This window comes from Sarcophilus harrisii, chromosome 1, assembly GCF_902635505.1.
Source record: "Sarcophilus harrisii chromosome 1, mSarHar1.11, whole genome shotgun sequence".
NCBI lineage: Eukaryota > Metazoa > Chordata > Mammalia > Dasyuromorphia > Dasyuridae > Sarcophilus > Sarcophilus harrisii.
In genome coordinates, this window is record NC_045426.1 from 327,208,006 (window position 1) to 327,220,695 (window position 12,690).

The following is a 12,690-nucleotide window of genomic DNA, read 5'->3' on the forward strand; positions in this document are numbered from 1 at the left end:
GAGAGGATCACAAAAGCCTAAAAAGGAAAATATTTAGTGTCAAAGGCAGCAAAGGCCATTAGTTTTGACAATTAAAAGATTATTAGTAACTTTGGAAATAATGGTTATGATTGAATGATTAGATGGGAAGGCATGATATAGAAAGTATAAAGGAAAAAGGAAAGAAAATAAAGGTGTGAGAAACACCCAAAGTTAGATTTCCATAAGATGTTCCAAGTTTCAAGGTAATGTAGGATAATAGCACTATTTACCAATGAGCTTCCAGAAGAAGGAACTAGCTAACCTAACCACAAAAACCTGATAAAAGAGGCAAGGATAGAAACTGTTAAACACCTGCTTAACAGGCTCACTAAATATTACCTGACATAATCCCAGAATGGTGATAAGTCATCATTTTTGAACATGGGAGGGGGAACATGTCCAGGAGCAATATGTAAGGGAATGGATGAGGAAGACTATAAATTGAAGGACCCGGCCAATCAGAACTCTGAAGGGAGGAAGAGGACTAACCTCAGAGTATAAAAGCTTGTTCTCCTTTCTGTATTAGTGTGTAAACTCATGGTGTTTGTATACTCACTTCTGTAGGAGCATATTAAAAGTTTAAACTGCTTCACTTACCCTGAGGTTGTTCATTTACTGCACCTTTTAGAGGATTTAGAATTCTTATTTATGACAGAGGATGTCCTACAAATGGAATCACACTCAAGGATTTTAGACACAGAAGCAAGAAGAGAGATGAGACAATAGCATGGGGAATGGATGGATCAAGTGAAGTTTTTTTTGGAGGGACAGGGGAGACAAAGATATGTTTGTAGGTAATATACTGGTAGCCAGCAGAAAAGAAAGATTGAATCAGAATGGGAAAGCTGGAGAAAGTACAACAGAATCGGACTGCCAAGGAGAAAGGCTAATTCGTTATAAGAGACAAGCACAACGGAGCAGAAAATAGCAGGAAGCTTCCGGGGGATGGAAGATAAAGAGAATAAAGAGGAACTTCTCAGGAAAGGGCCTCAATTTTATTTTATTTTTTTTAATCGAAATATGAGTTCTTAACTGAGAAAGAAAGGGAAGGAAGAAACATATGAGGAAGGATAAAAAGATTTGGAAAAGCTTCTGTGATAAGTAATGTAGTGAATTCATTAGGGAGGTATAAGAAAATTGTTTTGCTGTACTGGAGACCAGTTGAGGTTATTTAACAAATTTGTAGTGGACTCAGGCAGCATAGTCTTGAGATTTTCTCCAGATTTGTTCAGGATCATGTATGTGGGAGGGAGTGAAGGCAGCAGGTGGCAAAGGCAATGCAACTTAAATGGTTCACCAAAGGTCAAAATGAGCAAAAGAGGAATAGCCAGACAGGACAAGGGTAAAAACCCAAAAAGAGCTATTATATCAAGGGACTGAAAGTCATAGAACAGGGTTGCAAGATAAATGGTAAAGAATGACAATAAATTTTGATAAAATAGGGAAATTTCAGCGTTCATGAACATGGAAGTGTTTCATTTGTAGGAGATAGTATATTTGGAAGAACATAATTCTCAGAGTCTAAAAAGCAGAGATCTTACTGATAATCCTATTTACAGATGACATATTGACTGCAAGAATCTTTTCACTAAGATTTCTGATTACTTGAAATTAGCACAATGATCTACACAGGAAAAAAAAATCAAATAGATCTATTGTTCAGATTTCACTACCTTTAAATATGTCTGTGTTTCTGCATCTGTAAATAAGTACTCCTATAGTTTCAGTGCCATTTAATCTTTAAACATATGCACAATTGAAAAAATATTTCAATGAATTTATAATTCTACAAATTCCATGAATTCCTAATCCACAGCATGGATCAAATAATATTGTGATGTGAAAAATATAAGATACACTGAATATGTGCTGTTTGTTCATTTGCAAAAATCTGTTCCTTTGTGCATGAGCGTGTGCGCACACACACACACACACACACATTCCTTCCCTTTCCCTCCCTTTCCTTTCCTTTCCCTTCCCCCTCTTTCTTTCCCTACTATGCATATATAAAGTAATCATTTACTGTATTTGCATATATCTGGGTTAATTTTATGGCATTGGCTTAAAGACACATACATATATGCCAATGCCATTAAATTAACGCAGATATGGTTATGACAACTGCAAATGGCCAATAATGTGAGTCAAAAATTAAATGAGAGGATAAGAAAATAACATAGTATTTTCAATGAATTCAACTGCTCCCCCACACAAAATTTATTTTGAAAAATCAAAGTTCTTTAATTGTATTATATAATTGCAAATAATGAAATAGCATAGTCTATGGAAAAACAAAATTAGACTTGACTCAAAGGACAATAGCAATAATGTGGTAGATAAATAGCATTCCTCAAATTATTTATAATAGCTTCTAGGCAACAAGTACTATAAAAGATATCATTTAAGAAATATGTTACTAGAAAAGGATGGCTGCTAATATAATTAAAGGGATATACAGCCCATATACTAAAAGTTATCTAGAGATTATTGTTACCTAGAGTAAAGTCTCTAGGGTTTTGGACAGATCTTCTAAGTATCCTTAGTCTAAATGATGTGGTTGTTTTCTACAATGATGCTGGCTACATCCTACATTTTCTCATGCTGTGCAATTATGAAAAATCTACTTTCAAATATCATGCAGTAAATTTTTATTGTGATAATGCACAATATTCTTTTAAGTAGTTTTACTTTACCATCTTCGATAATGGAGTGAAGTTCAAAAAAAGGAAGTAGCTTTTGTGAAAGCTGTGGTGTTCCAAAAGTAGATACACGATTCTGAAAACAAAGAAGGCTATAATTAAGATTATAAAAATATGCACAGAAATGTTTTTAATAAGGAAACAACGAATGTAAATGAAGTGGGAAAGACTGACCTGAATTTTTTAATAACAGAAGTTTAAAAGAAATTAACTTTCAAATACAAATAAGTTCATATCAAATTTACTAATTAGGATCCTATCTGTATCTTAATTTTTCAAAACTCATCATTTCTTGGGAATCTTAGAATTAAAGTGATGTCAAAGGTCATTTTTGTGTTTTCTATCCAATTAAGGAATATGGATTGCAACATTCATGAGAAGGTTTATTCAGTTTCTGCTAAACAGTTCTAGAGTGCAAATTACAAGATAATTCTGTTTAATTGTGGATGTTATAAATCAGAGACTTCTTCCTTATAATCTAAATCCACTTCTCTGTTCAGATCAACATATTATGTTGCAGGTTGACCATCAAGATACACTAAATAAATCATTCTTCAATGTGTTTCCTTAAGCTACGTATGTAAATGATAATTATATGCAGATTATGTAACAGAAATGTCATCAATTAATATGGATACATTCTACATGTCACATAATTCAAATATATTATTTCTTACTGAGAGAAGTAACCCCCAAAAAAGACCAAAAGTAAATCAAGAGAACATGGTTCAAAAATGCAAACAAACACAGGTAAAAGTAGCAATATAAACTTGTTTGTTTGCTTGTTTGTCTATTTATTTAGTTAGTTGTTTATTTTCCTGAGGCAGTTAGGGTTAAGTGACTTGTCCAGGGTCACATAGCTACCAAGTAGTTAAGTGTATGAGATCAGATTTGAATTCAGGTCCTTCTGACTTCAGGGCTGGTCCTCTATCTACTGCACCACCTAGCTGCCCCTTAAAATTAGTCTTAATTAAAACATATTTTGATAACTCGTCTTCTGTTTAGGAACATTAAGACGAAGATTTTCGGCATTATATATCAATAAATTAAAATATATGCTAACCAAAAAATGTCAAAGAAGAAATCTTTCCAAATTAGTTTTAATTAAGTGATAATTATAATAATTCATTGTTTGAATCCAATGGATTATTTCAAATATTTGAAAAATGTGTCAGATTCTTTTGCTTCCTAATTTGTTATCTTTACTTATACAGTTTAATGACCAAATTCTTGATTATTTACATATTCAGTTAGAGGACTTCAAAGTAATAGTAGTTTACTATTTTATTCAAAGTAATCTGAAATGGTATGAGGCTATGTAAAACAAAGTACAGAAGAAAAAAACTCAATATATTAATAAGAGCTTAAAACAGAATTTTCTTCACACTGGATATAACTCTTTCAGGGACTATTAGCAAAAAAAAAAAAATATTTCTGTGATTCTTTTATAGAACCAAACAGACCTCCAAGTTAAGTAATGATAAGTAATAGTTTTTGAGCCATTTCTTTCTCAAGTTCATTTTACTCATTTCCTCAGAAAAAGAACTGAGGCAAACAGATTTAAGTGATTTGGTCAGTTACAAAGCTAGTAAGTGTCAATGGTCAGAATTGAATTCATAAAAATGAATCTTTCTGATTTCAAGCCCACTGCTCTATCCACTGTACCACTTAGCTGCCCTTAAGGAATTATTAGAGAAATTTATTTTTTAAAAAAGTCACCTGAGGACATCTATTTTAAATGTGCTCAGAGGATTCACTAATCAACTTATATCTCTAAGAACGTAAGTATAGAAAATAAGAGCAAAGAACAGGTAAAAAGGATTAAATATTTGGAATGGTACTATAAGACAATACTAGTCATGTTAAAAGTTCTAAAAGAGCTGGAGTTGTTGGGTCGTTTTTTGTTGTTGTTGTTGTTTTTTAAAGGATAATTACAGCAAAGAATATTCAAAAAGTAGCAATGGTCCTATGTCCATTGATAAGGGCGTCTTCAGTGGAGTATCAGAGAACTGTGTTCAGTCTGTGCTGTTTAACATTTTTTATCAATGATCTGCATAGATAGCACACTTATTGAACTTACAGATAATACAAAGTGTGGAAGGATAACTAAAAACAAGTAACAAAAACTAAAAAATATTTTGAAAGATAAGAACATTTGGTTAAATCTAGTAAACATGACATTTAATAAGGATAAATGTAAAAACTTATCCTTGGGTTCAAGAAAATAACCTCACAAGAATAAGATCGGGGGAGTAGTTTACACAGCAGTTTATCTGAAAAAGATCTTGGTTTTTGGTGTAATACAAGCTCAGTATAGATGAAAAATATATTGAAGCAGGCAAAAAATGAATTTGATAACTTGGGCTGATTTAAGAGAGGTATACTCTCTAGCAGTAAAAAGTAACAGCCCCAGCATTATTCTCTGGTTAGACTATATGTAGAATATTCCATTTAATTCTGGGCACCATAGTTAAGGAAAGACATTGATAAATATCCAGAGGAGAGTAACCAAGATGATGAAGAGCATTTACTCCTTGCCACAAAGGGATTAGTTGAAGGAATAGGACATTTAGCTTGGAAAGAGAAGACTCAGGAAAGCAGAGAGCTATCTTCTACTATTTGAAGGACAAAATATGTGGCAATTTAGACTTGTTCCATTTGTTCCTGAAATGGAGCAAGAGAAGAGAAGAGTGGTTTGGGGTGAAAGTGAGAGGAATGATTATTTTTCTCATATATTAATAACCAATTATCAATTAAGTATTTAATTAATTAGTATTAAGTATAAACACTTAGCTAAGTAATTTATTGGTATTTATTTAGTAATAATTAGTATTGATTTAGTAATTAGTATTAAGTATAAATACTCTTAATTGAGTAATTAATTAAAATTAAGGTTTTCCCTTTCTATTTCCTCATTCAAAAACCAAACTCTAGTTATTCAGACAGTCTCTGGAGGATACTGCTGCTAAGTGAGATTATTCAAATCCTCAAAATAAGTACTTTTTAAATAGAATCCAGTCTAGGTGAGATTTTGCCCCAAGAAAATCAACCACTGTCCTTGAGAAGTTCCATTAGAATTTAGGAGTATCTAGTTTAGGAAGGAAAAAATAAGTCAGAATAGTTTGAATAAAGATGGGATTCTTTTATCCAAATTGCTGAAGGCAGGTGAGTCTCATGATCAGGTCATATTTTCAATAGGAGAAACATAACACTTTTATCCCACTTTTCATTAGAATACTCATTCTCTCATTAATTGTTAATCAATCAAGAGTTGATTTTCACCTGTTAAGAACACTCATTCTTCCAGTGTTATTTAAACTCTCAGCAGGTTCCCAAAGCTCATCTTTTTTATGAGAGAAAGCCAATGACCATTATTTTATTAATGCTAGTTAAACTTGATAAACTGATTATAAATTATCCAGAAATTATGTCTCCTAGACTTTTCATACTCACAAAGGTTTGAGAATATAGAATTATGAGCATCAGGGAGAAAACAGCAAAAAGGGGATTGACATGTGGTAGAAGAAAACATTTTCCAACAGACAGAGCTTTTCAGGAATGTACTGAGCTGACTTGGGAAGTAGATAACCTCTACATTAAGATCTTCAAGCAAAAGCTTAATGACCACATATTGCAGTAGAGATTCTTCTTCGAATATTACATGAATCAGATGGATGTTGAGGTCCCTTCCAATTTTAAAATTCTCAGATTTTGTAAAATTATTTTGTTCTTAGACAATTTTCTTGAAGATTCAAATACTGTATTATTTCCTTAATATTTAAAAACAATGCTTTACCATAGAAGTTTTTGGAGGAGCAGATACATCAGTTCCATTGTGTAACTGTGGAATGCTTTTAATTAATTCCACAATCCCTCTTAATTTTTTTTCTGAAACTTGCAAAGAAAGTAGAGGCAAATGTCCAAAAACTTTGAACCTATTCCAAAAAAAAGAAAAATGATTAACAAAAGTTTTAATTAAGATTTAATTAAAAGAAAATTGTTACTTTACATATTTTTTCCTTCAAATTAGTCATAATACACATTTGTTCCTGAATACCAATTCTCCCAAAATTCCTTTTCATTTTTAAGTATTTTCTCTCTAATTATGGAATGAAAGTCTTGTTTTTGATTTTAAGTGTTTCACATAATAGCAAAGAAGTGTTTTTTAAAGAGGAAAGTTTTCTCTTTGTCCTTCAAATTACACTGGGACTAAGATAAATGGCTTTAGCTACTTACAGGCATTAGGGATGGAGGAATGTCAAAACTGAGTCAAAAAAGACAGTAGGCTTTCTCCTCAATGATTTAATTCTAAGCTCTTTCTTCATTGCAATCATATAGACCCAGATTCCCAGGAGATAAGCAGCCAAAATCTATTCTTAATTGACTCATTCTTTCTAGACCTGGATCTCGCCCTATATGCCTGAAATATTATTTTCATGCTATTACCACCTTTAGGCAAACAATTCAATGCCTCATGTCATTTCTGCCATTTAAAATTCAAGTCGTCAAAGATAGAAAGAGAAGGTTGACATCCATATATCCCTTAAGGTGAGTGTTGAAAAAAGAAGACTAGAGGAAATGACTGATGAAAAAGAGTTACACTGACAGGAAAGAAAAAAACATTAGCCTTGCTCTTAAATGACTTATCATAAAAGGACAATTAAATGCTAGCAACTGAATAATGATAATAAAATTTTTAATGTGCTGTAGTTCTAGGGGAAATAATGATGGCAATAACAGTGACAGTGGTGATGATGATATTAATGAAGGAACAGTACAACTGATAGTGATTTGTCATTTCTTTAACATGTAAGTGAGAAATCCAAATCCAAACTTGATTTGAGTCCTACATGAATAAGAGTTAGTATAAGTACTTATTACAGCTGTATGATAAAATTTATTCTAAAAAGAACAGTATAACACTGTTATGGGTCATCTCCTAAAACAAGAAAAAAAATGCATCATATATAGCCAGATATTAAAATGTTATTTGTTTAAACAGGTTACTCCATAACAATTAAATTCATTCCGCCAGACACTAAAATGCATGTTAAAACAGAGCTATTTCTTTTAAAAGAGCCATATAAATGAAACATTTTCCTAATGATTCAATTATTGAGAAACAAATCCACATAACCAAGAAAAGAAACATACTTAGGCATTCTTATATCTGTGACAACCATGGCTTTGGATAATTCCACATTAAAATGCAGCGGCTCCAAAATATGCTGACGAGAAGACTTGAGTTTTCGAGCTTCTCTCCAATCATCACCTGGAAGCAATAAATTAACTACATTTATATTTGCTACACATAGAAACTGAAAGCTTCAGAATAATCCTGGAACACTCCCATCATCATCTGTTTATTATCATCCTCCCTTGATCACTGGGTTCCCCCAGGTTTGTTTTCTCCACTTCTTTCTTCTCTTACTGCTGCTTAAAGTTCCTGTTGACCTACACTCTTGAGGGGCTTCCTAACAACCCAGAGGTATTAGATTAGAGCAGTAAATATCACTGGAGAGAAAGCTAAATCATTTTAGAAGGAAGGGTAGGCTACAGAAAAAGAGCACATCTCAGGGCTGATAAAAATCAAAAAGTAACCAGAATTACGTAATTTCACTAATTATATGCAAACATATTTAAAGACTGAATGTCTTTTTTTTTTTTTTTAAAGCACTCATGGTTTCAATAGAATTTTGGTAAATAAAAGTCAATCTTCTCTATATCAGAATAGAGTCACAACTTTAGGCGAGTATATAACACCTGGAGAATTCATCTAATAATCTTCCCAAATAATTAAAAATTAACAGTTGGAGGGGAGAAGAGGAACTAAAACTCTTAATAGGACAATACTAGAATTATCCAAGTTCTCATACTGTGGAAATCTGTCATAATCAAAGAAAAAAATAATTCCAAAGATTGGACGTTCTAATTAAAAAAATTCAAAATTTAGAGAATAAAAGAAAAAAAAAAACACACAATAATTTATATTACTTACCAGCAGTACTAAAAAGCAGCTGTATGCTACTAAGCTGAATATCAAAATTATCATAAGCTCTAGACATAATCTCTTCAATATTAGTCTGGTTTATTTCAATGTGTGGTAACTCAGAACGATTTCTGCTTGACACCTTAAAAGTAAATATTATTAAGACATATTTAAAACAGTTCAAAGCATGGCTTCACTTTAGAGTTTCCACTTTTTAAAAATATAAAATAACTGGAAACAACAAGAATTCAGACATGGGAAAAAAACACACAGTCATGTTTTTTGGTACGTATTAAATGTACCAAAAATGATATGTCCCATTAAATTAGTTCATTAAATAGAGGTTTGTCCCTGAAGATAAAAATCATAACCACTAAAGTTTGAAGGAATCATATATACCAAAATGTAATTAAATAATTGACACTTGTTAAAGTGTTAAAGCTTATTACTAATATTAGATAACTATTACTTGATAAGTAATAACTTATTACCAGATGTTTCCATAAATGTCAATGATAAAAATATTGATGTTTTCAATTACTACTCTACTTCTTGGAATTTCAATACCCTTTCAAAGGTCAACTCCAAAGCTACCTCCTTTAAAAGGCTTTCCTGCTTCCTAATATTGTTAATCTCTCCTTCCAAAATAAAAGTATTTATTTTAGAAATATTCTGTATTTATCTATAAACATGCTGTACTTGTATCCTTATCACCTAAAAGAATATTTAATAAATGCTTATTGACAAATTTTTCATTACAATTATCTGACATAACAGGGATGAAAGTATGATTCAATATTAGGAATGAATTAAATGAATAATTTATCTGATTAAAAAAGCACCTAAAACCCCATCAACAGATGCAGACAAACAAAGGCTCTGACAAAGTATAATACACATTTATGCTAAAAACTCTATAAAGTAGAACATAGAAAGACCTTTTTTTTTTTAAACATGTTTTTTAAATTTTCAAAAGTATTTTATTTTTCCAATTCTAGTTAAAAATAGTTTTCAACATTTGTTTTTAAAAGATTTTGAGTTTCAGATTTTTTTCTCCCTCCTTCTCTTTTGTTCTCCCTAACCAAGACAGCAATAATAATAGACACCTAATAAAGATTATATGTACATCATTTTAAATTTATTACCATATTTTTCATGTTGTAAAAGAAAAATCAATGTATATCATTTTAAATGTATTTCAATATTTGTCATGTTGTGAAAGAAAAATCATAACAAAAGGGACACTCACTAATTCTATAAACCTGGATAAGTCATTTAACCTTGTTTGCCTCAGTTCCTTTATCTGTAAAATGAGCTGGAAAAGGAAATGGCAAAACACTTCAGTATCTTTGCCAAGAAAACTCCAAAGAGGCTCATAAAGAGTCAGACATAATTGAAAATTAACAACAAGGATCTCTTGATCTCTGTTGGGCCAATCAAAATAAGAAATGACAATACTAGTAAATGAAAGTTCCAATAGAGCTAGAAAAAATAATAATAAAATTAATTTGGAAACCTAAAAGATCTAAAATGCAAAGGAAAATAATGTAATGATCTCCAGGCCTTGGAGAAGGCACAATACAATGGGTCAAAGGACAGGGGACTCAAATTTTGAATCTGCCGTGGTCAAAACACAAAATCTCCAACAGAGAGCTTCCCTATCTGTAACATAAGAAAGTAATTTTGGGCTGGGACAAACAAGCAAATAAATATAAGAGATTCCTTTCTTTAGCAATGCTCTAACTTCCATAAATATTGTGTAAGCATTTTAAAAAAGCAATTCCTGCTACTAACATATGAATAATAATAAAGGAAGAATTTTGGAGGTAAAAGCATGGGCTAAATGAATTCTGAATTCCCTTCAAATCCTTATGCTTTTATAATTCATCTCAACTCAAATAAGTTCCTGAATCCCTAACAATACCTTCTTATATATTCTTCAAAAATCAACTGGCTCATCTTCATTCAAAATTGTACTGAACCAATCTGACCAGATGAAAATTCTACTTAATAATCACCAAGGATGCAATTTTTACCTGCTAATTCTAATAACTGGTTTTATCTTAAAAAAAAAAAAAAAAAAAATTTACATGTACCACAGCATATTATCCATGTAGCAGGCTAGGGAAGTAACAAACATATTCAGAATTATCAAAATAATATTTAGCAAGCTTTCTATATTGTATTATAAATGTATACCTTTAGGTGACCAAGATCCAAGAGAAGTAAATTTGAAGTGGCAGTATAAAATCCATTTTGTGGGATAATAATGTATGAAGCCTTCATATTAATTTTGAGATCAAGAATTTTCTGTGTTTCAATAACATATAATAAACCTTCAAAATAAAATTTAAAATATTATAATTAGTAATTTTTCAAATTATAAGAACACAATATTTGTTGCCAAATTGATATGCAAGTTAAAATATTAAATAAATCTTGTTGAGTTTGATATATAATTTTAACATACATCCTTTGATATATAATTTTAACATATATATACAGATATAATCAACTTATAAATATAGTAATCATAATAATATACTTAGGATTTAAAATTAATTGAATAATCACATAAAAGATAAATTAATTAATTGCACAAAAATAAATATTAATGAATTAATGTCAATATGGAAGTCTCCAAAAATGAATCGGGTTAACTACCCTCTATTGCTCAAAAAAAGTGACCCTTCTGTCCTTTAATTAGCTGCTATGTTGAATTCATCAGATGTATATAATTCAACCTAGTTTTTGTAGTTACTTGGGTACATGTCTCATTTCCCCTACTATAATATAGCATTCAAAGTATTACATTGGGTACATATTAATTGCTATATCTAGTACAAAGGAAGAAGCAGAAAAAATACCATCCAGGCTATGCCCAAATGACTATCAAACTGTTGTATATCATTTGATCCAGCAGTGTGTCTACTGGGTCTGTATTCCAAAGAGATCTTAAAGAGGAAAGGGACCCACATGTGCATAAATATTTGTGGCAGCCCTTTTTGTGGTGTCAGTAAGCAGAAAACTGAGTGAATGCCCATCTATTGGAGAATGGCTGAATGAGTTATGATATATGAATGTTATGGAATATGATTGTTCTATACGAAACAATCAGCAAGATGATTTTAGAAAGGCTTGGAGAGACTCACGTGATCTGATGCCAAGTGAAATGAGTAGAACCAAGAGAATATTATATATAGCAACAAGAAGATTATGTGATGATTAATATGAGAATTTGACTCTTTTCAATTATGAGGTGATTCAAGGCAATTCCAATAGACTTTTGATGGAGAGAGCCATATGCATCCAAAGAGAGGACTGTGGGGATAGAATGTGGATCACAACATAATATTTTCACCTTGTTGCTGTTGTTCTTTGCTTGTTTTTTTCTTTTTTTTTCTCCTTTTGATATGATTTTTCTTATGCAGCAGTATAAATGTAGTAATATGCTTAAAAGAATTGTGTGTTTTTAAGAGAGAAAAATTTGGCACACAAGGGTTTGCAAAGGTGAATGGTAAAAATTATCTTTGCGTGTATTTGGAAAAATAAAATATTTTTTACAAAAATATCATCCAGGAAAATATAAAATCAGAAATAGAGATGAACTTAGCAAAGGAGTATCACATAAGAAGACTACAAGATAACAAACAGAAAGGGAGAGAGGGAGAAAGGAAGAACAAGAAAAGCAAGTTTAGGTATCAAAAAAAAAAGAAGAAAGAAGTTGAAAACCAACTTTAGAGTTTCCATAAAGGATAACTGAAAAGAACAATTTAAGTTTTGATCCTTCAAAATGTGAAAAGGACATATTCACTACTATTTTTTAGGGGGAACGGAATTCATAATTTTATTTAGTAAGGAACTTTCAATCAAGCAAATATTTTCCCAAGAGTAGAACAATAAGTGTTACACAATTTACATTCCTGAAGGATTAACAAAGGCACTGAGAAGTTAAATGATTTGTCCAGGGGTCATAGGACT

At 31.2% G+C, this 12,690-nt stretch overlaps 1 protein-coding gene across 6 annotated transcripts in view; it reads right to left on the bottom strand.

Annotated features, from left to right (window-relative positions):
- The window catches only part of VPS13A (vacuolar protein sorting 13 homolog A), a 238,714-nt gene that overhangs the window by 166,383 nt on the left and 59,641 nt on the right, over positions 1–12,690 (bottom strand). For all 6 annotated transcript variants that reach the window (XR_004230796.1, XM_031945506.1, XM_031945511.1 and 3 more), the window contains 5 exons: positions 10,909–11,045; positions 8,719–8,851; positions 7,875–7,992; positions 6,517–6,655; positions 2,715–2,796 (listed from right to left, as the gene is read on the bottom strand). Coding sequence is in view for 5 of the 6 variants with exons in the window: in XM_031945506.1 (XP_031801366.1) it covers positions 2,715–2,796; positions 6,517–6,655; positions 7,875–7,992; positions 8,719–8,851; positions 10,909–11,045 (609 nt within the window). In the remaining variant the exon portion in view is untranslated. The remainder of the gene's footprint in view (positions 1–2,714; positions 2,797–6,516; positions 6,656–7,874; positions 7,993–8,718; positions 8,852–10,908; positions 11,046–12,690) is intronic.